The sequence below is a fragment of the Micromys minutus genome, assembly GCF_963924665.1.
Source record: "Micromys minutus genome assembly, chromosome: 29".
Lineage (NCBI taxonomy): Eukaryota > Metazoa > Chordata > Mammalia > Rodentia > Muridae > Micromys > Micromys minutus.
The window spans coordinates 18,707,543-18,733,478 of record NC_137964.1 but is presented as its reverse complement, the minus strand read 5'-3'; the positions used below and the strand labels follow the sequence as shown (position 1 = coordinate 18,733,478).

General features: G+C 44.8%; 1 protein-coding gene and 1 pseudogene across 2 annotated transcripts in view; one reads left to right on the top strand and one right to left on the bottom strand.

Moving 5' to 3' along the window:
• The window catches only part of CALN1 (calneuron 1), a gene marked incomplete at both ends in the record, with an annotated part of 419,834 nt that overhangs the window by 71,348 nt on the left and 322,550 nt on the right, over window positions 1–25,936 (top strand). Inside the window, one exon of the mRNA XM_080940491.1 lies at window positions 15,450–15,570. Coding sequence (XP_080796617.1) covers window positions 15,450–15,570 — 121 coding nt within the window. The remainder of the gene's footprint in view (window positions 1–15,449; window positions 15,571–25,936) is intronic.
• LOC308439239 (cytochrome b-c1 complex subunit 10-like) lies at window positions 11,539–14,237 on the bottom strand (annotated as a pseudogene). The gene is made up of 2 exons: window positions 14,178–14,237; window positions 11,539–11,696 (listed from the first exon to the last, which is right to left on the bottom strand). The product of its transcript is annotated as a cytochrome b-c1 complex subunit 10-like (transcript).

Here is a 25,936-nt window from a genome sequence, read left to right as displayed (position 1 = left end):
GCCATCTTAGCAGCCTGGGTGTTGGATCTGTGATAGCTGCTTGTTGTAGTGGATTCTTGTAATCCCAGAACTCAGAAGGTGAGGCGGGAGAGCTGGGAGATAAAGGGCAGCCTGGGCTGTAGGGAGACCTCAGTTTCATGAATAAAATTAAATTGATAAATAAGGAAACAAAAAAAAAAAAAAAAAAGGGAAGAAAAGACTTTATTTTGATAAACATAAGTAACATTAAACTTCACTGCTTTCACCTAAATCCAATTTCTGTATTTTGAGATAAAAATATCGTATTTAAATACTATCTACAATTCATTAGTGTACAGTTGCACATAGAATTCCCACATTTTACACTGTTGCTTCATTTGTGACTTCTGTATTTGTTTTGATAACTTTGCCAGAGATTTGTCTGATTTATTGGTTTTGGGGTTTTATTTTGTTTTGAGAACTGATTCTTTCCATTTATCTTTGGGGGAGAGGAATATATATATTTCAGTCCAACGTTGAAAATTATTTGAGAGTGACGGCAGGAGGGGAGTCTTACTTGATAGCTTGGGCTCACTTTGAACTTGCTGTGTAGCTCAGGCTGGCCTTAACCTCAAGGAAATCCTCCTGCCTCAACAGCTTGAGTGCTAGGATGATAGTTATGAGCTTACACGTCCCTCTGCTTGTTGTTTTAAAGGTGCTCCATCCTGTTTTGTTTGTTTGGGTATAATCTGCATTTTCTCCCTGAGTGTACTAAGGGCTTTACTCTTGAAGTTCAGAAAAGTCATGTGCACGCCTACTTGTGTCAGTTTGATGCTAGTTGGATGTGGATTCTTTCTATTCTATGAGCATGAACTTGCTGGGTAAATTCTGGCAGTAAAATTGCTATTGTGGATTGTAAACTTCCCTTGAGTTCTAGTCATAGAGGGGACACACCTCCGGGTGTGTCTGTGAGCATGTTTTCGGAGAGTTTTGATGGAAGTGGGAAGACTCACCCTTGAATGTGGGTGTCATCATCCCATAGCTGGAGTCTGGGACTGACACAAAGGAGAGAGTGAGCTGAGCTCCAGAATTCATGTCTTTCTGATTCCTGATTGTGGATACAATGTGGCCAGCTGCCTCTCATGCCTGCTGTGACGCCTTCCCAGTCATGGTGGACTGTATCCCTTCAAACTGTGAGCCCAAATCAATTCTTCCTCCCCTAAGTTGCTTTTGCCAGATATTTTGTCATAGCAGAAAAGAAATGGTAGATAATAGAGTTACCTCTACAGCAAGGCTCTCCCAGAGCCAGAGAAAGCAAATCCATTCTCAGAAAAGGAAATCAAAATGGCCGATGGCCATTCTGGAAGATTGCATGAATGAGCCATTAATGAAATCTAAGTAAGGGAAATGAAACAGTTTAATAACCCCAAAGTTTTAAAACTGGTATTTATTTATTCATTTAGAGTGAATATATGATGTATGTATACACATAGTCACGTGGGGCATGGCACTTGTGTGGACTTGTCAGAGGACAACTTAGAAGAATTGGTTTTCTCTATTCACAGTTTGGGTCCTGGGAATTAAACTCGGTTCATCAGGCACGGTGTCTCTACCCACTGAGCAATCTTGCCAGCCCAGTCCTAAAACTTGGCAAGGGTCTTTTGTGGGAAAGGAACGGCCACATTTGTATGATGATGGTAGCTTTTGGCCACTCACAACTTGTTAAGTCAGCTCCCAATTTTTCACCCATATAACCTGTGGGGTAACAGATGATTTGATGCTATTCAGTAAAGATAAACGTTTATATACTTAACACTGTGGTGGCCAGATGTGGTGGTCCACAGTGGGATCCCAGCAGCAGGCAGGCTCTTGAAGGGGGAAGTTTAAGGGAGGCCTAGGCTAGAGTGTAAGAGTCTGTTTCACAAAAACAAATCAGAACTTGGGCCTAGAAAGATGGTCCAGCAGCTAAAAGCACTTGCTGCTTTTGCAGAGCAACTCATTGTTGTTCCCGATGCTCACTGCGGGCCTCTCAAAACCACCCACGACTCAACCTATTGGATATGTAATAGCCTTGTCTGGCCTCCAGGGTCACTATGTTCCCACACACAAACGTACACACACAGATACACACATGTACATGCCTTGAACATATAGGAACAAACTCTTTAACCAAAATAAAACAGCACAGTAAGGGTTTTATCTATACCCCTGGTCTAGGGAAATCCTGCAATATCCACAAAGAAACACCTGAGACGTGCACAGTAACATGCTTTCCTGCCCATCTTTGCTGTCATTGCTCTAACAACATGCCCGGGGCTTGGTACATTATAAAGACAGGAATTTTCTTGCCTCAGTTCCGGTTAACATTTCAAACATCCCATTGGATAGGTGATGAAATAGTTCACCTTTGTCTTGTTCCTGGTTTTAGATGAATTCTTTTATATTCCTAGTCAGTATAATGTTGAATATCAGTATTACACTGCTCCCCCTATCTCCAAGGTATCCCAGGATGACCTGAGGCTTTTATGTAGCTCAGGTTGATGTGTAATCTTTCTGCCTCAGCCTCTGGAGCACTGGGGTTATAGGCATGCACCACCATTCCCAGCTGAGCTATGTCATGCAAACTTTTATTTTGTTGGACTGTGATCCTCCTATTCACGTCTTCTTCCGGGCTTTTATTCCGAAGGATTGCTGAATTTTATCAAAGTTCCTTCCTTTGTCTATTAAAAGAGAAATGTGGTTTTTGTTCTTGCCTTGTTTTGATCTTGTGTTGGAATTTTTTTTATTGCTCTGTGTATATGTGTGGCATGTGTGTAGTATGTGTGGGAATCATAGTATACATGTGGAGGTCAGAGGACAACTTGTAGGAGCTGGCTCTCTCCTTCTACCACTGGTTCCTGAGGTTGAACTCTCAGGGCCTTACACTTGGCAGCAAGTGAGTTTACCCACTGAACCATCACCTAGAACTATGTTGCATTGCTTTAAAACTCCCAGTAGAAATTGGGTATGGTGGTGCATGCCTGTAATCCCAGTACTCAGGAGGCTGAGGCAGGAGAATGGTGAATTGATGCAGGCTCTTTCCATCTAGAGCATTCTAGATCTATCTGGTAACCCGGCAAGACCCTGCCACAGGAAAACAAAACAAAACAAACAAACAAAAAAACCAGGGGCTTGGGGAGATGGCTCAGCGGTTATGAATCCTTGCTTGGGCTGGAGAGATGGCTCAGTGGTTAAGAGCACTGACTGCTCTTCCAGAGGTCCTGAGTTCAAGTCCCAGCAACCACATGGTGGCTCACAACCATTTGTAATGAGATCTGATGCCCTCTTCTGGTGTGTCTGAAGACAGCGACAGTGTACTCACATACATAAAATAAATAATTCTTTAAAAAAAAAAAAGAGTCCTTGCTCTAACAGAGAACCCAGGTTCAGTTCTCACAACTGTCCAACTCGAGGAGCTCACCTGCCTCTGGCGTCCACAAGCACCCACGCTGACATTCAGTATTCCCTCTCCCGTAAGCATGCAAATGAAAAATAAGTCCTTTAAAAAGATTTGCATTCTTGTTGCATAGCTTCTCTGTCTCTCTCATATAAAAAATGAGTCCTGTAACTTCTTGCTGGTGTGTCATGGCTGCTGACGGTCTGCCTTTCCTCCTCCTAGGAGGGCAATGCCGACGCAGACCCTCACGATAGCGTGTTTTTGCTTACTCATTCTTGCTTGACTTGAGGCCTGTCCAAACCTGGTATTTGCCAACTGGCATGCTGCAGCAGGGCTTTAATGAGGGAACAACATTGTTTTATAAGTTTTTAGGCAAATGCCCAGTATCTAGTTGCTGTCAGATATCTCTGCTCGAATAAGATCAGGTCTTCTTGTCCCCATAATAAATCTTCTTTGAAGAGGATATATATGTATATACAATAGTATATTATATAAAAATAAGTTATATAAAATAAATATGTATAATATTAAACCTGAAATATATTAATGACAATAAAATAATACATATACTATATAATATACAATATACAATATATAATATATAATAATTTTTCTTTTGGTCATATGAGGTCTTCTGTAGTGCTTCTTTAATTGAAAGGCATACAAGACAAATAATCATTTTGGATAGATAGATATCTTACAGGGTAAAGTGCTTGCCATGTGAGCATAAGGACCTGAATTTGGAGCCCGAGAACCCACATAATGCTGGACCTCGTACATGTGTCTGTCAACCCAGCCTTCCTTTTGGAAAATGGGAGGCAGAGACAGGAGACTTCCCAGGTAGCCTGACATGTACAAAGTTGAGCAATAAGACACCTTGTGTCAAAGTGGAAAGCAGGGACTGATGCCCAAGGATGCCCAAGGCTGTCCTCTGAATTCTGCTTATACACGGGGCCAGGTGTATACATGCACACATGCACACAAATGCATACATATGTAAACATCCAGAGATTAAAAACTAAATCTCTGCAGTCATTCATCCTAGGGCCTCTTGATGCCTGGAGCTAGTTCTATATCTTCCTGCCTCAGCCTCATGCACATAACGTGTGTGTGTGTGTGTGTGTGTGTGTGTGTGTGTGTGTGTGTGTATGTGTGTGTGAGCACCTGTGCGCTACTCTTGTGTGTCTACTTAATAATTGACTTATTTTTTTCTCTGTCTTCACGGCCACAGTTTGTGGCTCTAACCCTCACTATGTTGATGAGGTAGTGAAAGTGTCTTTGGTACCTTGGCTCGGCTGCGGTTTGTTTTTGTGTGCCTTGATGGATATTTCTTGGGAGTTTGGCAAAGGCCCACAGTAGAGTGCTCTTCAACATTTACAGTGCAAAACTGACCCTGCCTCATTGTGTTAAGTTGCTAAGGTGAGGCTGGGAATCTCAGGTCGGTGCAGTCGCCACCCCTGCTCCAGGAGCACAAAAAACCACATCTAAGACATTGAAAAAGGTGTTTGATAAGGGTCAAGTTAACAAGTGTTGAGATGATTTTATCATTCCTCCCCTTCTCCATCCTCCTTTTCATTTTTCTTCCTCCTTTTCCGTTTCCAACTTTTCTTCCTCCTTCTTTTCATCCATCTACCCATCCTTCCTCCTTCCCTCCCTCCCTCTCTCCCTCCCTCCCTTCCAATCTCTTACTCCCTGTCTCTCTCCTTCCCTCCATCCCTCCCTTTCTTCCAGTCTCTTACTCCCTGTCTCTCTCTATCCTTTTCTTCCTTCCCTCTCCTTCCCTAACTCCCATCGTCAGAAATCTGCTTAGCTTAAAGAGCAGCATTTTTGAGGTGTTTGCAAAGAAATGAATATTTTTGAAGTTTTAGTCCTGGTAGACTGACATGTTAGTAAAATACAGTAGGATATAATTATAAAAAAATATTCAAAAGCAAGACAACCACAGAACATCGATCCAAGCAGCCCTCTTGTCATGACACCCCAGTACTTGCCAGCATCCCTCAGCTCCAGAAGCCTGGTTCTCATACATGTCCCCTCAGCATGGTGGCACACACACACCCTCTTCTGTGACCCATTAGCACCCCTCTTTATAGCCCAGACTGTGCCATCTTCCACCCAATACACCCAGGACCTTTTTTCCCCTTGTAGAATTCTTAGTAAAACATTTTAGGTTTGGGGCTCAAGGGGAACACTGAGGCAGATATTTCAATAAGATATTATTCAACGAGATGATCATGTCACAGCCAGCCAGCATCTTGGGGGGGGCTTTGAGGAGGGTTCAGACTCATGTGGCAGAGGAAGAGAGATTTCCATACATCACAGCAGTGGTCCCCAACCTTCCTAATGCTGTGACCCTTTAATACGGTTTCTCCCGTTATGGTGACCCTCAACCATGAAGTTATTTTTGTTGCTACTTCATAACTGTAACTTTGCTACTGTTATGATTCATAATGTAAACATTTGCCTTTTCTGATGGTCTTAGGGATATAGTGACCCACAGGTTGAGGAATACTCCTTTAGAGGAAGGGGGAGGTTTGATGCCATTTGATCAGTGGACAGTCCATAGTTCCTGCTCACAGTAGGTCTTCCATGATTCCTGGCTGCAGGGCTGAGTAAGGGAGCCTGTTATCCCGGATCTGAGTGCAGAGCAGCCATTCAGATGGGGAGGGCAGGTTAATGGGAAAGCTGTGTAAAAGGAAGTGCCTCTGGCTCACACTTGGTAAATAACCACCGGTGATACCTAACAGCTCTCTGTGCCACATCTTATTTAATATTTTCGGTGATGCTCGTCATTACACATCCGAGTGACAAGGCTTACAGACCTTGTCCTAAGACAGCCCACAAAGCCAGTTTCTTCCTGTGTTAAAACACTCTGACCAAAAGCAACCTACGAGAGAAAGGGTTTCTTTTAGTCCACGATTCAAGGCAATATGAGCTCAAAGCAGCTGCTCACGGGACACACACTGTTAGAAAAGAAAGCAATCACTAGCTTCTTGCTGCTGTCCGGCCTCCTTTCTCTGCTCACTGCAGTCCCCGACCAGCTGCCTGGGATGGGTCCACCTGCAGGCAAAGATGAGTCTTCCTACATCAGTGAATGCAGCCAAGATAACCAGCCCTTCACAGACATCCTGAGAGGCCGTTCTCAGGTGATTGATTCCAGAGTTTGTCAAGTTGACAATTAACAGGAACTTCTCTGGCTGATAAAGGCCCACATAGGCCTCAAGTATAACAGTTTCTGAAGAAGAAAATCATGTGTGTGTGATTGTATGTGTGTATGTGTGTGTGGTGGCTGTGGTAATGGGATGTGTGTGTGTGACTGTGTATGTGTGAGTGCTTGTGTGTGTATGTATGTGTGTTCGTACGTGTGTATATTTATGTATGCATGTGTGTGTGGTGTGTGAGTGCTTGCATGCCTGTGGGGTGTGTGCGTGTGTGTGTGTGTGTGTGTGTGTGTGTGAGTGCATGTGACTACGTATGTGGTGTGTATTCTCTCTGTGTATGAGTGTATATGTATATTTGTGTGTGAGTTGTGTGTGTGTGAATGCTTGCATGTGTATATGTGTCAGTACATGTGAACCATGTGCGTGTGTGTGTGTGAGTGTGTGCGCTCTTTGTGGGAGTGTATGAGTGTGAGTATGAGCGCTGTGTATGTATGTGAGTGCATGTGGTGCATGTGCTCTCTGTGTGTGAGCATATGTGTGTGTCCATGCACACATGTGCAGAGAGGCCTGAGGGAACAACGTCAGGTTTCATTCTTCAGATGCTAGCCACCTTTTTTTCCTTTTTGGGACAGGATCTTACACTGCCCTGTAGCTTGCCAAGTAGGCTGGCTAGCCAGTGAGCCCCAGGCCTCCATTGGTTTCTGTCCTCCATTGGATTGCAAGTATGCCAACGCACTTGCTTTGTAAAGACAGGTTCCGAGGATTGAACTCAGATTGTCCTGTTTGCGAGGCAAGCACGTTACCAACTCAGTCATCTCCTCAGCCCCATAATATTGTCTTGGATCAGAAAATTTCGATTTTTATCCACAAAACCATACTGCCTTATTTGATTTCTCTTTCTATAACAATATATCTGAGTCTGAATGATTAATATATGACAGAAACATGGTCTACATTTGTAGAGTCCAGGAAGCCCAAAATCCAGATGCCAGAGGAATTGGTATCTGGTGGGCACTGGTCTCCATTTCCAAGATGGCACCTTGTCGCTTTGTCTTCTCCTCCTGTATGTGTGTGCAGGAGAGAGTTGACTTTCTCCTTGGGTTGCTCTCCACCTAATGTTTTAAGGCGGGGTTTCTCATGGAACCAGGAACTCACTGGTTCAGCTCGGGGGGTGGGGGGGCTGCCCAGTGAACCTCACAGTTCTTCTGTCTCTGCCTCCTCAGTATTGTGATTATAGAAGCCATTACTGTGCCCAGTTGTGTCTACCACTCCCCCCTTCTAAAAAGACGAGTGAGTTCTGAGAATCAAACCCAGGCCCCCATGCTTGCCTGGCAAGCCCTGAATGAGCTGAACCATCTCCCCACCCCAAGGCCTTTCCCTCTTCCTACTTCTTGTTGGCTGTGAGGTTGAGGCACAGGAGGAAACACATCCGTTCAAGCCACAACACTGACGTTTAGGGTGGGATTTTACCCTTGCTCTCTGCATGAGGATGAGCCCTTCACGTTTTCACTTTAAAGGAAAGTTAGACTTCGCTTATGGACCATAGCTGTCTTCTTGGCTAAGGAGAGCATCTTAAAGCCCTGGTTTCCTTAGGCATCTGGAGTGAAATTTAGCCCTTCATAGCAGTAGCTGCTTTTCTGGTTCCTCAAGCCAACATTTCCCCCCCGTCTTGAACATTGTTTTAGTCTTATTACCACAGGATGGTCCAGTCACGAACGAAGTTTTAATTGTTGCTAAGGATGGTGTACTCATGATGTTTCGTTCCCACTAGACTTTCAACATTCTGGGGGCAAACGCTAAGGGACATGAAGGTGTACCTGACTGGTGAGCTGCTTCGGTTTGTATCAGAGGCCAAAACTATACTGTAGTCACAAGCCCGATTTCCTGGTGACCAGTTTTTGCCACAAAATACTTTTGTGTTCGGGGCTGACCTTTGGGTGTGGATTTGGTCCTGTATTATTCACTTTTCTCTCAGCTCTAACAAAAGCCGCAGAAGGAATGGAAGGTTTATTTTGGCTCACAGCCTGAGGGTGCAGGAGAAACGGAGGCAGGGCAGTGAGACTACTCACATTCCTTCCTCTGAGTGGAGGCAAGGGAAGGCTGGTGATGGTGCTCCGCTGGCTTCCTCCACTTTATTCGGTACAGAACCACGCCCCATAGGATGGTGCTGCCATTATTCAGGATGAGTCCTCCTCCTCAACACAGTCTAGAAACTTCCTCACAGATGCGCCCAGGGGTTTGTTTCTGTGGCGATTCTGAATCCCATCAAGTTGACAAAGAAAATGAGCCATCAGAGATAAATTCACCAGTCTCTCTGTCTCTCCCTCTCGCTCTCTCTCCCCCCCCCCACCCCAAGAAAGTAATAAACCGTCTTTATTTCTTTACCTATAAAAGGCTGTGTGCCGAATCTGAAGCTTCAAAGATCCAGGTAAAAGATGATAGCAGGCCATTTCCCAAACACAAAGAAACTCAAGCAATCCACATTGCTGGGGAGGAAATGCCTTTAGTTTCAGTACAACCCTTAATGAGTCTCGTTCCCATTAAGACAATTAGAGAGGATCAGGCAAGCTATCTCGTCAGATTTACAAAGACTTAAACACGGGATAAAATAACAGGTACTTAGATCCTCGATTCGGTGTCGAGTGACATAGGACTGGAAAAATTAAGGGGACATGAAAAGGGGCAGAGGAATCCTTTATTCTAAAGTCTGGTTGAAGTGTTTCACCGGCTGAGACTCAAGAATCCCAGCCCAGTGAGGCGTGAGTATTTTCTGTGAAGGTAGCTAACACAGAAGTGACAATCTGTTTGCAGAGAAGTTATTTTCAAATCAGTGTTGAAATATCAATGAAAAACAAACAAACAAAACCAAACAAAAAACCAAAAAAAAAGAATATTAAAAAAATAGAGCTCTGAAAGCAAAAAAAAAAAAAAAAAAAACAAACAATAAAAAAAAAAACCCAACCAACCAACCAACCAACCAAAACAACAACAAAACCAAAAATAAAAATGAAAAGATCCCAAAAACCAAAAATCAGAAAATAAACAAGCAAACAAAAGAAATAGCAACAAGTTATGGTTAAGGTCTGACGATAGAGGGCCTTCAACTTTATTCTGATTCCTTTCCTGGGTGTAGAACTGAGATTCCTTGGAAACCTCGCAGATAAGACTGGGCATTTGTTTATAGCAAGAAACACCATAAACCCCTCTTTCCAAACCCTTAGGACCCTGAAATTTTCCTCATCAACTCTGTTCCCACCCATTGGACATCAGGGACCACCCAATAATCTTATCTGGCTAAAAAAAAGTTCCTTATCAGCCCTTTGAGATGTAACTTCAGAAGCCACCAAAGTCAAAGTCATGTGTATGGCTATTGTGAAGACCGTCCACTGGGACTCTCTCTGGACAGCACACGCCTGTGCGGCTGGACATGTGTACTCACCTTATCCTAAGTGATAATACCCATGCCACATTAGACTTTCTTCACCACGTCAGCTCTTCTTTACCCTGGCTAGCCATGAAATATGTCATTCATTCATTTTTTTAAACATTTTTTTATTAAATGAAGAATCCCATCTCTCTGATGGAAAGCCTGGAGCTACACTGTGTCCCCAGCCCCATTGCTGCTGATACTGATGGCAATGATAACACCCTCAGAAATAACCAGCCAGGGTGCCATGGAGGGACGTCTTTTTACTTAAAATAAGATGCGTTTGTCATGTCTGTAGGTGCACGAATGCCGCAGCCTGTGTGTGTAAATCAGAGGATGACCTGGGGGAGTCAGTTTTATCCTTCCACAACGTGGGGAGCCGGGGATTGAACTCAGGCTCTTGCTGACAAGCTTAATGAAAAGAAAGTATGTCCGTGTTCTGCCCTTGCTGCCTGGCTATCTACAAAGTTCTCACTAGAGGATTGCATAACCAACGTTTTTTTGTTTGTTTGTTTGTTTCATTTTGTTTTGTTTGTTTGTTCTTTTTAATGCCACCCCCACCTTCTAAATGTTTTAAGCAACTTTATAATTATTCTGAAATACACGTGGCTTGAAAACTGCAGGGTTAGACAACCAGAAACTTTAGCCCATTCTCCACTGACGCATGCCCCCCAAGAGTCAGGTGTGGGCTTCATTTCTAGACAGTCCTAAGTCTTATACCTCGTTCTCTCTGTGACTCCCGATTGTTCTGAAAACTGACCCGGAGGACAGAAAAGAATGTGGCTCATCTTATTTCCCAAGGAAAGGGGTCTTGTGCTCCTTTTTCGTGTGCTGCATGACTTTTCCTGGGGACACAAGCACACAGCCATTCGTCCTACATGTGGTACAATGACACATGAAAGTAATGTTTGCAATGCAAATCTAGCCTGTGAGCCAATGAGAGGCAAAGATGGACGATTACTTATAGCAGTTTGAGTGACTCGGAGATTAGCCGAATCGCCTTGAGGTCCTGCCGGCTATGGTTGGCAACTGCATGGAGTGTGCCCTCTGGAGCCTTCCTTCTCTGTATCCCAGCATCTCCCAAGACGGTGTGCAGTCGTGATGCAGGAAGGAATGATGATTGGAACTCCACCCGAGGGTCATGTGACTAGCTCTTCTCTCTTTACACTAGCCATCCCTTTAAGTTGGCCTTAGCTATTATCCCTTTTCTGGCTTATATTGTTACCATGATGACACGGCAGGCTCTGCTCTGAACAGCCAATGATCATAACCTACCTGAAGAAAACTGCCTTCCCCTACACTATCTGTGGTTAGATCTGTGGGAGTCTGGCATGATTTGTTGATGACATTTCCTTGATAAGGACCAACAGCAGTACCTTCTCTGTATTAGTGTCCAGTCATTCACTTTTTTTGAGGTGTAATAACTCGGTTTAATGCTGCACCGTTAAGAGAGCCCCCGGAGCGATGCAGATTTCCTGTGTCCTCCACAGGACTAAGCTGTTTCTGAGGCCTTGGCATGTGCTACCGTTGAGTCCTGTGGTGAGGGAGAGGGCTGCCTAATCGTCCTTCGTACTTGCCATTGATATAAGGCACCCAGTCCAGGATCAGCCGCCAGTCCGTGGCCCACACCAGTCCCACAGCACCCACAGTGCCCCACACGGCTAGCGGTGGGAATCCATTTTTTTTTTTTTGCCAGTTCCCAGTAGCTCGGGGCCTAAACCCCCCCCCCCCCCCCCCCCCCCGCTTAACATCGCTGCAGGGTCTCAATACTCAGGGTCACCATCCTGCAGGGTCCGCCATCCTGGAGCACTACGCATGCCCAGTCATTAATGTTTTAAACCGGTGTGTGAATATTTATGTGTGTATGTCCACGCGTTGGCAGATGCGTGGTGTTCCTGTGTGCAAGTGCACATGCATGTATGGGCGTGCGCATGCATGTGTGCACGTGGAGGCTTGAAGTCAATCTTAGGTTTCACTGGGATGGGGTCTTTCACTTTCTCTTGGAGCTTCCTGGTTCAGCCAAGAGGGCTCCAGCAGCTAGCTTCAAGGGAGCAGAGAGCCTTTTGTCTTCGCTTCCCAGTTCTGGGATTACAGGCACAGGCCACCATGCCTGGCTTTTTCAGGTGCTCTCTAAGGGCTGCACTCAGATCTCCATCCTCAAATACTAAGGTCTCCGCCTGCTTACCCAGAGATTGCAACCAGTGACCCGTTTGCGGTCTTCCCATGGCTATCCGTTTTGCTTAGTGACGCACAGAGTGAAGGGAGGCTGACAGTCGGTTCCAGCCTCTTCCTTATGGTCTGTTTTACGTTTTTTGGAGCCCAGAGCTTTGGTGAGGGCTATGATGAGTGAACAGCACCTCTGATAGAAATAGAGAAGTCAGGAAGCGCAACCTATTTTGTGGGCAGATGATTAATTCAGTTTTAGACATTTTGAATTTGAAAAGAGGGTTTGGCATCCGGATGGAAGTGCCTGGTGCTTCATCTGGGGCTGAAGAATCTAAATAACTCTCTGTCGCCCGAGCAGCCGAACTGTTTCTTTTCTTTTCTTTTCCCCTCTAAGTGGCTTTGTGCTCTGGTCAAGTCTTCCTCTTAGGGATTTCATTGTTAGACTCTACAGCAGCTCCAAGCCAAGCAGCAATCCCCGGTGACATGTCTTAGACTTGAAGGGGAAGGGGGAGGACGTGCAGCTGGCTGCCTGGGTCTGTCTGTCCTGTCAGAGGGAAAGATGACTTGCCATGGCCAGGGAACGTTGCTCTAGTTCTGTTTCCTTCTTCTTTCTTTTTCTACTCATTCTTTCTCCGACTCCTCTTCCTCCATCTACCTCTTCCTCCCCTCCTCCTCTTCCTCCATCCACCTCTTCCTCTTTCCTCCCCCTTCCTCCTTCTTCCTCCCACTTTCTCTTTCTCCTCTGTCCTCTTTCTCCTTCCTCCTCCCTCCTCCTCCCCTTCCCTCCTCTCTCCTCTTCCTCCTCCCTTCTCCTCTTCCTCCCTTCCTCCTCTTCCTTCTTTCTCTTCCTTCTCCCTTCTCTTCTTCTTCCCTCCTCTTCCTCCTCCCCTTCTCCCTCTTTCCTTTTGCTCTTCATCTTCCTCCTTCTCTTTCCTTTTCTTCCTTTTTCTCTTTGCTGCTTCTTGTCCTTCCTTCTCTCTTCCCTTTCTTTATCTCCTTCTCTCTCTTTTTACTCTTTATTTCATCATAAAGCCCAGGCTGGCTTCAAACTATCAATTCTCTAGACTCTCAGATGACTTCATATCCCAGAGTGCTCAGATCACATGCCGGTCCTCATTTGGATTCTTTAAGTGAGCAAGGTCTGAGGGCTTTGGACAGTAATTTTTGGGGATTCACACTGAGGTGTCTGTTTTGTCTTGTATGTGTACTTCACAGAGGACCCAGAGTTTAACCTCGCAGATGCAAACTTTAGTGCCAAAAAGGATTCTGTAGGTGACTTACCCAGAGAGTAGCGGATGTGTGGGGAAGCATTTCTCTCCTGTAGGACCAAGGCCTTCAGCTTGTGCTGGAAGGAGATTTACTCCTTCTACCATGGAGTTTAAATAAGCATCTCACAGTAGGTCTGTTGGGGGGAGAACTTGAGGCGTGTGTGTGTGTGTGTGTGTGTGTGTGTGTGTGTGTGTGTGTGTGTGTGTGTATGTGTGTGTGTGTTTTCTAGGGACTAATCTGAATTCTCTATGTTGGCAAGGCAAGTGCTCTACCCACTGAGCTATCTCTCCTTTTCTGGGAGACCTGCCCCAGTCATGGCAGGGCTTTGGTTGGGCAGATAGTGAATCTAGTCTCGAGGAGTCTTTGATTCTATTTGAGTGTCTTAAGTCTCTTCATTCTTGAACCCCTTGAGGTGTTGCTTCCTTTCCTGGAAAACCATTTCTGAAAATGATCTCGTCATCTCAGGATCGGGTCTTCGTCTTGCACATTGCTGCATGCATGGGGTTGTGAAACCTTGGGGCTTGGTGTGGTGGCATCTCCCTGTAACCTCAGCACTCAGAAGGCTGAGCCAGGGAATCTTCAAGTTCAAACCCAGCCTGGGTTATGTTGTGAGTTTGGGGTCAGCTTTGAAACTTAAATTTTATTTTCTTGGTTCGTATGTGTGAAAAGGTGCAAATTATCCATGAGAAGGCGGGGGGGGGGACATCAGGTGTCCCAATCTGTCATCTACTGCCTTATCCCTTGAGACATGGTCTCTTACTGAACCAGGAACCATGGTGGCAGCCAGTGAGCTTCTGCTGTCCTTTTGTCTCCATCCCATCGCCCACATCCTGAGCTGACAGCCACACACACATGGATTTGCCCAGCTTTTACAAGGATGTTGGGGATTTGAACTCAGGTCCTCAAGCCTGCTAAGAAGTAATCTTCCCCATTGGGGCATCTTCCCTGTCCCCTACATTCTCAATTAAAACAGTTCAAGATTCTCTGTGTTGCTTTCTCTTTCTTGTGTGTCTGGGAAACCTGCTTTCCCTGAAGAATGTGACCTATTTACAGCTTCCCTCGAGCATAGCCAACATGTCCTGGTGCCGGATAGGTCAACGTTTCTGGGATGCTCAGGGCTTTCTTCCATGAAGTGATAATATTTGAGGCCCAGGAAGAGAGCAGATGGTGTTTTTATTCCTATGGTCTAGTGGTGATGGAGTGGGTCTGCAGTCCTGGCTACTCAGAAAGCTGAATTGGGGCTGCAGGATGAAGGCCAGCCCAAGCGACTTAGTGGGCACAGCCTAGGCTATAGAGTTCGAGGCCAGCCAGGGAAAATTAGCAGGACTGTCTAAAGAGCAAAAGGGCTGGCGAACCAGCTCAACGGCAGAATGCTTGCTGGTTATTTGTACAATAACTAAGTACAGCCCCATAGTGCCACAAAAACAAAAGCAAACAAGAGAGATAAGGAAGTAAGCAAAGCAAACAACAACAACAAAAATAACACAAAAATAAAAAAGGAGCAGCTTGGTGTTCTTCATGTTTTCTGGGGTTTACGAGGGCATCACGGTTCAAATGTACAATGAAATGGGAGAAATGAGGTGGTAAATTGGGAAGCGGGGGACCCCAAAATCAATTAGGAGTTATTTAGGTAGCGGAGATCCTGTAAATACTCTGAAGTTCCCTCTAGAATGCAATTTTACATTCATTCTTTTAGTGTGTGTGTGTGTGTGTGTGTGTGTGTGTGTGTGTGTGTGTACGCACACACTCACATGCACGTGATGTGTGGAGGTGTGCATGAGGGCAGAGGTCAGAGGGCATTTCCAGGATTGCATTCTCTCCTTCCATCCTCTGATTCCCAGGGGTCACACTCAAGTTGCCAGGCTTAGAAGCAAGTATTCCTATCCACTGAGCCATCACACCTGTCCTGGAGATGTAACCTTGCCATCTGGAAAATAGAGACGGTCCTCTAATGAACTAAGGAGGAACTGAACAAACCAATGAATGATGCTGTCTTTCTCTCCTTCTCCCCCATTCTCTTCGGGACAGGGAGAAGATGCCGTTCCACCATGTAACCGCTGGCTTGTTGTACAAGGGGAATTACCTCAACCGATCTCTGTCTGCAGGCAGTGACAGCGAACAGTTGGCGAATATCTCTGTGGAAGAACTGGATGGTAAGGAACGGCCTGGTGGGCACTTACCCTCCTCCCTGAAGCCATTTTGGATGATGGAGAATCTGCCTGGGGTGGTGGGAAGGCACTTGGACGGTTGGGAAGCCATTTTGCATATTGGCAAGCCTAGAGTGCTTCTCATTGGCAGTTGGGGCTAAGTATGGAGTGATGGGAAAGAGTTCAGAGACAAACTTTTGTCTAAATGACTTCGTTGTGTGGGATGGACCTTGTGGCCTGAAAAAAATGTCTATGATGAGTGTGGTTGCCTTGGATACTGATTGGGGGATACATTTATTTTTCTTAAAATCTATTGTTGGAATCTTCTTGTGATGGCAAATGCCTGACTGCACTCAGCTGAGGCAGGGGGATGGAATGTTGATTAGCCAAGACTATTTGGGGGAAGGGGAGAGGGAGGTCAGGGTTGGTGTGGATTATACAATGAGATGCTGTCTCAAAACAACAACAACAGCAACCAAAAGCCATATTATGTATAGAGCTGGCAGGGTCTGTATGGCCAGACTCGCTTTGTTGTCTCTATTTGTCTTTTATAGTGGAGTCCGTCTGCAGGGGAGGCTTAAGTCCTGTTTATTGCTGTTTCTTGACTTGGGGCCATGGTACTTTAAATGCTGCCCAAGTAAGAATCATCTGGAAGCTTCGTCTAGGTGGGAACAGGCAGCAATTATCTTAATTGCCTCCGTTCTTATGTAACACAGTGTATCTCTGAGTGCCCGGGACGAGGGTTTAGGATGGAAATTTATCCTGGGAAAACAGTGCCCAAATTCATCTTAGGATGCTGTCCCATTGTACAGCTACACTCTTATTCACACACACACACACACACACACACACACACACACACACACATACACACCAAACTGTCTTAGGGTTTTACTGCTGTGAACAGACATCATGACCTATTGCATTTTGGATACAACCACACTTTTATTAAATCTCGGGCAAACACACACACACACACACACACACACACACACACACAAAACAAAAACCTGTCTTAGTTAGGCTTTTACTGCTGTGAACAGACACCATGACCAAGGCAACTCTTATAAGGACAACATTTCATTGGTGCTGGCTTACAAGTTCATAGGTTCAGTTCAATAATATCAAGGTTGGGAGCATGGCAGCATCCAGGCAGATGTGAGACCAGAGGAACTGAGAGTTCTTCATCTTCATCTAAAGGCAGCTAGAAAACTGGTCTCCAGGCAACTAGGAGGAGAGTCTGAAAGCCCACACCTGCAGTGACACACTTTCCAACAAGGCCACACCTCCAAATAGTGCCACTTCCTGGTCCAAGCATATACAAACCACCACCCACCCATCCACCCCTCTCCCTCACACAAGCAATGCCCCCTAAAACCCCAAGGAAATAAAGACATCTAGAGAGTGAAGTTGATTTAGTTGATGACACTGGCAGTGACTAAACCAGCATCAGTTTCCCCAAGTAGTTTCTTAGTGCTTTTTCCTATCAGTACCAGTTTACTACATAAAATTGAGTTTTGCTTGGACTGTGGAGAAGTTGCAACTACTGCAGATTGGTCCATGTCTTTGTTTCTAAGTGTCAGGTACAGATCCATGGCATTTTACATGTGCATATTAGTGTGCTGAATTTCACCAGCACTTTCTTGAACCAGCAGAGCTACAATTGTTTGAGTGTGGCCAGGAGGCGAGGGAAGTAAAGATGACAGGCCATCGGTAGTTCTCTTCTATTACCCATCTTGTTTGCACGCTCATTGCGATGTGTGGTTTTTATACAGTTGGCCTAAGAAGTATCAGGGCCTCGTGGGCTGCATCCATGGCTGTACTAGGACAAGCTGGGGAAGGTGAGCATTGTTAGGGATTGTAGCTCAGTGATAGAACTGTTATCTAGTGTGTAGAAGGTTCTGGGTTTGAGTTGCAACATTACAGAGAGAAATAGAGGAGAGGAAAAAGGAAGGGAGAGAGAGGCACATGCACACACACACACACACACACACACACACATACACAGACAGACAGACACACAGGCAGGAAGACAGGTACATACAAATACACAGACATATACAGGCAGACACAAGCATAGGCAGGCAGGAAGACAGACACATACAAATACACTGACACAAAGACATACACAGACACACAGACACACACAGACATACACAGACACACACAGATAGACACACAGACAGGCAGACAGACAAACACAGTACACAGACACACAGAGACACAGACAGGCACACACACAAGCAGGCAGACAGACAGACACACACAAATACAGACACACAGACATACACAGGCACACAGACATACAAAAACATATAGATACACACAGACAGACAGTCACACATAGACACACATACACAGGCACAGACAGACACACACAGATAGATACACACAGAGACACATACATATACAAACAGACATACAAAGGCATACACAGACACACACATATACACAGACAGACACAGACAGACACACATAGACACACACACAGACAGATAGACAGACACACAGGCATGCAGGTAGACAGACGCATACAAATATACAGGCATGCAGATATACACAGGCACACAGATATACATAGACATACAGACACACACAGACAGACACACATAGACACACACATACACATAGACACAAACAGACACATACACATACAAACACACACATAGGCACACACAGACACACACACATACAGACACAGAGACACAAGACACAGACAGACACACAGAAGACATAGACAGACACACCCTTAGACACACACAGACAATCACAGACCACACACATACATACATACAGAGACAGATAGACAGGCAGACACACACACACACACACACACACACACACACACACACACACACACACACGAACAGCATCTGTTTACCATATATGATCTCTGAACAGAGGCTGTTGGCTGAGAGGTGAGTGGTACCCTGGGGCCTTGTCACCATCTTATTGATAAAAGGCTGTATAGATGCAGGACAAAGAATCAGAAGAGCCCTGCTGTCTCCATAGCAAGCCCAGGTTTGTCACCACAACAGGATGACTCCATGCAGCATGGTGTCTTAGTCCATTTGAACTGCTATAACAAAACACCACTATCAGTTTGACTTATAAACCACAGGAAGTTATTTTCCATAGTGTGGAAAACTGGGAGCATACGATCATGTTGATACCCGTGTGTCCTCAGCAGTCAAAAGGATGAATGAATGCCCTTTGGCCTCTTTTAAAGGAACATTGATGCTGTCTATGAGGGTTTTGTTCCTTTGACTACCAAACCCAAAGACCCACCTCATTATCTAGCCAAGATGGCTCCCTTCTAGGAATTTTGGGGAAACATAATACTGAGAATGTAGGAGGAATAGTTGGGAGGCAAAGAGTAGCCCAAGCTTTGTCCTGTTCTTGGACGTTTGTGAGTGAGATATACAGTGCTTGCGTGTGAGGGAAATCCTTGCTTCGTGGTGATTCGAATTTCAAATGTTCTCCACTAGCTTATTCTTTTACCGTTTCCTTCCCCCCCCTTTCACTATATTGAATATTCTCATTCCACTTGATAAAATTAAAAATACTTACAAAAGGAGCCCGAGTATATGACTCATTAGAGTTACATTATTCCACCGCCCTGCCCCATCTCCAACAGTTAATTCACCTATACTTAACAAGCCTTTGTTTCATAACTGGCCTTTCCATCTAATCATTTGACTGCATTTTCATGGACCCGGCTTTCTGTTCATGTTCACCATCTCATTGGTTTATGTAGTGTTTAATTAACTGCAATTACTGCAGATATATAAACACAAGTAATTCTTGGCACATTGATGGGAGCAGAAGCAGATGAACAATTCACTTACCTGGAGCTGTCTGTTCAGCAGTTTATTGGAAGGCTTCAAAGAGAAGAGAACATATTGATAAATTTACCACATTTGGTTGATAAGAAGGTTATAATAGGAGAAGGTGTTGTGGCCTTGTCTTCTTTCTGGTACCTGTGAGTATATACATGTGTCAGTGTATTTTATATTTTAAGATTTATTGTATTTTTATTTCTCTCTCTTTCTCTGTGCCTACGTATATATACATGTGTGTGCTACATGTGTGTAGGTGCCTCTCTTTTTGTGTGTGTGCCTATGAATATATGCATGTGTGTGCAGGTGACTGTGGAGGACAGAAGAGGGCACCAGATCCCGAGAGCTGGAGATATAGGCTGTGAGCTGCCCAGTTTTGATGCTGGGAACTAAACATGGGTCCCTTGAGAGATCAGAAAGTGCTCTCCAGCCTCAGATATTCTGTTATACAGCTATTTCAACCAAAAAGTAAAGTCCTTATAATTATAACTTTTTTTTTTTTTTTTTTTTTTTTTTTTGGTGCTTGGGTGTTTCAAAACTAGGACCTTGTGCATGCTAGGCACTGTGCTGTTGTAGAAATATTTAATTTCAACCTGGGACTTCTACCTCACCTTTGACCATTTCATTCTCGGATAAAAGATACACACAACCTTTATATTTATAATAAGCCTTAATCAGCACAACAGCTGAGCAGATCTTTTTTTATGTTATTATGACTAATTCCCAGCCAATAAGCCCATTATATAATTTGTCATGTTTCATCTGGGATGATCATAACTCCATTTATCCAATCCACATGGCCATTATTTTAAGATCCGTATCCCATGGCAGCTTCTCCTCTATTTACCTTCTTCTCCCTTTCATGGTTCTCCTTCAACCCCTTAGCTCAGGAATCTTAAACCCTGCTCACATCTCTTCTACCCATCTATTCGCTGTTGGCATCTTTATTCACTAATCAGAAATAACTTGGGGACAAGGTCACATAGTGTCACTTGGGTCTATGTGTGAACTCTCATCTCCAGGGCAACCAGGCCATGAGGACCACACTTAGCATTACAATACATAGCAACATTACATTGCAACAGAGCTAACTTCAGCACTGCCCCTTTGTAAGTACACGCTCTACTTACCTTTGCAGGTTCATGTTGTGAGTTTGTATTCTCCATCTGTGGTGCTGTTTTAGGAGGATGTCTGACCCTTAGTGGATATCGTGCTGGCAGATGTAGGTCAGTAGGAGTAAGCCATTAAAAGTTACCCACCTACTGGTTTCTGTTTGCCCTTCTGCTATGTCCACCATGATGTGAACAGCCTTGCCCACTCCCACTGCCATGAGTTGATCTGCTCCAATAAGCTTTCTCAGCCATGCAGACCGAAACCCTTCTGTAGGGACATGAAGACATAGTCCCCTGGGTTGTTGCATTAGGAATTTGGGGTGTCTACAGTAAGCACACCTGGCCATAGGAACTGGACAATGCCATCTGCATGTTTTAGGTAGCTTTTATGTGTGTGTGTGTGTGTGTGTGTGTGTGTGTGTGTGTGTGTGTGTATGTGTGTGTGTGTATGCACACGTGTGCACATGTGTTTCAGGTGTTTATTCATGAGTGTACATGTGCACTTGGAATTTAGAAGACAACCTCAAGTGTTGCTTCTCAGGCTATAGATACTTTGTTTTCTTGAGCAAGGTCTCTTTATTGGCCTGCAACTCATCAAGTAGGCTGTCCATCCAGTGACTGCTAGCAGTCCTTCTGTTTCTGCCTCCCCAGAACATGCCACCATGAGCTGATTCTGAGGCTCAAATTCAGACTGTCATGCTTCTAAGACAAACACTTCAGTGAAGTTGCTATATCCCCAGCCATATTTTAGGTAACCTTTGAAGAGTTTGAGATTACTAATATGATGAACTTTGTAAGTCATCTATGGTTTCAACTTTGTAACACCAACATTAGGCAGCTCACAACCTGTACGACCAGTTCCAGGGACCTGGTTCCCTTTCCTCCCTGATCACCATTTCATTAATAATTAGGAGATGATTTCTCAGAGTCTTAGAGCAAGCAGAAACTTTCTTGCAGTAATGGTTTTTGCTACGGCAATTCTGTATGGTGCTAAAGACTGTTGGCCGGCTTTGGGCCCTTCTTCCCTGCTGTCTCCTATATAGGTTCCCTGCTAAGATCCTCCCTCCAACCCCCTGCACCATTCTTGGAAATGTTATAAAACAAACAATGTACTGCTGTTTCGAACAGGCCTGGGCATTCTGAACTGGACCTGAACGTACCTTTTTAGTAGCTACAGGATCTGGCAGGGATTATAACTACCCTCCAAGTGCGAGTGGGAGGGGGGTCCCTGGGTGAGAGAAACAAGCACTTTATGACCCGGGGCTGACTGGTAGAGATGATATGTTTGTCCTTCAGGATGGTAATCCAGACTCTCTGCCGGCGGAAGGGCCATTTATTTTCTGGTGGAAGATTCATTCTTTTATTTATTTATTTCTTTAGCCAAGGTGAACACTGAGCTATGACTCTTCCAACTTTATGACAAGCATTCTGGGGCTCTGGGCACAGCAGTGAAGATGTGCTCGGAGTTTAGAGCAGACAGGGAGGTTCTGATCACCAGCTATCAAGCATCAGTTCACGAGGCTACGGAGCGGGTCTTGGGAGAGACGAACTTCTGAGGTCTTGTGTAATTGCTTTTTATTTTTGTGGGCTGCCTCATGTGAAAGCTCTCTTACATAGACCTAATGTGTCCCAAGAAGAGAGGTAGCATGGCACCTGGACTTGTTATGTTGGGCACTGATAATCATTATGACATCCTTTATGAGCTGGGTGTGTTGGCATATCCCCCCTCCCCTTTTTTGTTGTTACTGCTTTGAGCACAATACCTAAGGGAACATCTTAAAAAAGAAAAAGAAATCATTTGGGATCATGGTTTCAAATGGAAGACCACCATGTCCGGGTAGGCAAGTCAGAGCAGCATTCACAACACTCAGGAAGTATAGAGAGTGTAAAAAAAAAAAAAAAAAAAAAAAAAAAAAAAAAAAAGAACTAGAGAAAATTAACCATAAGGGACCTTCCTCTGGTGAGCTGTTCATGCTAGCCAGGTCCTACCTCATGAAGTTTCTAGAACCTTCCTGCGATGGTTAGTTTTCATTGTCAGCTTTAGTCAACTTAAAAATCGCCTGGGAAGACGGCTTGAATGAGGGATTGTCTTCAATGAGTTGACCTATGGCCTTGACTGCAGGGTTTGTCTTAAAACGTTAATTGATGTGGGAAGACCCAGCTCACTGTAGGTGGCACCGTTTCCCTGGCAGGGGATCCTGAACTGTTTAATTGGAGAAGTTAAGCTGAGCATAAGGGGGCAAGTGAGTATGTATGCGTTCATTTCTCTCTGCTCTTAATTGTGGATGTCGTATGAGTAACTGAAGGCCCCTGCCTTAACCCACAGTGATAACGATGTAACTCTGACTTGTCAGGTGAAATAAGCCCCCTTTCCCATAATCTATTTTTTTAAAAGTCACAAAACAGAAATGGAGCAGAAGTTGGAGTGGGGTCATTGATGCAACGTTGAGATTACTGTACTGCTTTTATGCCACCAGCTGAGGACCAAACATTGAATACACAAGCCTTTATTCATGGGGAAGGGGCTACATTGCATATTCAAAACCATAGCAGTTGAGGACCATCCCCCTCACTCCACTCTCTCACAGCCTCCTGCTTGTGGGTGGCCATAGAGACAGCTTCCCCACCTAGTTGAAGATTGTCACCATTGACAGAATATCTTTCTGTGTTTTAGCCAGAAGTGTCCTGTCAGTGAGTACAGTGTGGGTTTAAAAAGAGCTACAGGCCACACAGGCCACCTCAAGCTACAATTCTTTCATGGGAAGTTTTTTTTTTTTTTTTTTTTTTTTTTTTTTAACTTCTCATTAAACAAATCTGAGGGAGAATGAGGCATTGAATTGGCTAAATTGGAGTTGGAAATTACCCAGCAGACTGGAAGCATAGGTTAGTGGGAACTTTTGCTCCCTCACTCTTTCCTGCCTAGTCATCCATTGATCCTTGGATGAATCTACATTTTGATACTATAACAAGGTTCCTGGAGTCTGTTTTCCTTAACATTCTGGGGGTTTCAAGAACACAGCCCTGGCACTGGCTCTGTTCTAGTGAGGGCCCTGTGGTGCATGGCAGTGGAGTGGCAGAAGCCTGTGGGACAAGGGAGGGATCTTGTGAGAAAGTGGGACACTGGAGAAAGGCATCTTCTTAGACATATGTTACATACATAATACATGATGTCTTAGGGTTTCCATTGATGTGAAGAGACACCATGGTCAAGACAACTTTTATAAAAGACAACATTTAATTGGGGCTGGCTCAAAGGTTCAGAGATTCAGTGCATTATCATCATGGCAGAAAGCATGGCAGCATCCGGGCAGACATGGTGCTGGAGAAGGAGCCAAGAGTCCTACACCTTGATCAGAAGGTAGCCAGGGGAAGACTGACTCTGCAGGCAGCCAAGAGGAAGCCCTATTCCTCTCTAGGTGGAGCTCAAGCAAAGGACCTTAAAGCTTACCCCTATGGTGACACATTTCCTTCAAAAAGGTCACTCCCACTCTAACAAGGCCACACCTCCTAATAGAGCCACTCCCTGAGGGAAGCATATTCAAACCACCACATACGACATAGGAGAGTTTCCCAAATTATGTACTTGGTATCCTCAATAATACTGACATCACGTCTTTTCAGAAGGTGCTTATGTCTGCTGGGTGGGGCTAGGATCCCCATAGCCCCTCTGTATAAGGCTGTCTATATCCTTTCTTCTCTTTCTCTTGTTTTTCCCATCTCCTATGACTGCTTGCTACTCACTCAACACAGGAACCACAGGGAGTTTCCATTTATTGTCTGGAATTAACACTGTGTAGAACATAGTGTGTTTGTGTGGGTGCATATGTGCATGTAGAGGGTAGAGATCAGCCTTGAGTACCATTTCTCAAGTTCTGTCTACCTTGATTTTTGAGATTGGGGTCTTCTGCCAGCTAGATAGAACTCACCAAAAATAGGTTTGGATGGTATCATAGTCAGTTTTTGATAACAACACAAATAGACATACCTGGGAAGAAGAAACCTAAACCGAGGAATTGCCTTCATCATATTGGCCTGTGGGTCCACTGTGGGTAGAGCCATCCCTAGGCAGGTGGGTCTGGGTTGTATAAGAAAGGTTGCTGAGCAAGCCATGGGGAGCAAACCAGCCTGTAGTGCTCTTCCATAAACTCTACTGCAGTTCCTGCCTCCAGGTCTTTACCTTGAATTCCTGCCCTGGCTTCCTTTGATGATGAACTGTATACTCTAAGCAAACCCTTACCTCTCCAAGTTGCTCTTGGTTGGAGTGGCCTATCACGGCAACAGAAGAAAAAGTAAAATATTTGGCTGGCCAGTGACTCCCATGGATTCTCCTGTGTCTGCCTCCCCAGTGCTGGGGTTATTAGCACGTGCCTCCACATGTAGCTTTTTGACATGAGTTCTGGAGATCAAACTCAGGTCCTCATGCATGTAAGGCGGGCACTTTACTGGCTAAGCTTTCTTCCCAACCTCCTCTTCTTTTCATATGCATCAATACCTACATAAACATGGAATGTTTGCAGTTTTCAAATTTACAGACGCTCAAACTTAGAGCGGAAATACGAGCCGGCATGTTTCTTTCACCCAGTTTTTAAATGCTTATCTTCAATTGTATACGTGTGTTGGTATCTTTGTGTGTGTGTACACATGAGTGCAGGTGCTCGTGGAGGCCGGAAGAGGGCGCTATAGCTGTGATTACAGGTGGTTGTGAGCTGCTTGATGTGAATGTGAGAACCAAACCAGCGTCCTGTGCAAGTACAACACGTGCTCTTAATCACTGAACCTCTCCTCTAGCCTCGTTCATCTAAATTAGAAGATTCTGAAGCATTTGTTTTCTCTTTATTCTGTTCTCTTCATACACACATACACGCACATGCACACACACACACACACACACACACACACACCACACTTACTCATATAGGCTAGATGTGGATGTGATGCCCTATGCCTATCACCTCAACGATTAGGAGACTGAGGCAGGCAGATTTCCTGGGCTACAAGACCATCCTGGACAACTCACCAAGATACTTCCTTGAAATAAAAACGAAAAAGGAAGCCCAGGGCTTGCTCAACAGTAGAACACTTGTCTGGAGCACATAGTCCAAATTCTAGGTTCTGCCCTCCCCAAGCCCCGAGGACCACAAAGTACTCTGTAGGAATAAACTCCCACTTATTTTTTTTATTATGTCCTTCGTATATATAGGGTGGGAGTTTGCACACATGCCAGGGTGCAAGTATGGAGGTGAGAGGATAACTTGTGGGTGTGGATTCTCACTTTCTTCCCTGTGGATGGATCCTGAGGACCAGACTCAGATCGTGAGGCTGGACAGCAGGTGCCTTTACTTGCTCAGCCATCTTACGTGTCTAGTTAGCTTGAAAGTAGAATTCTTCTTTATAGTTGTTTTGTACAAATGTGAACAACCC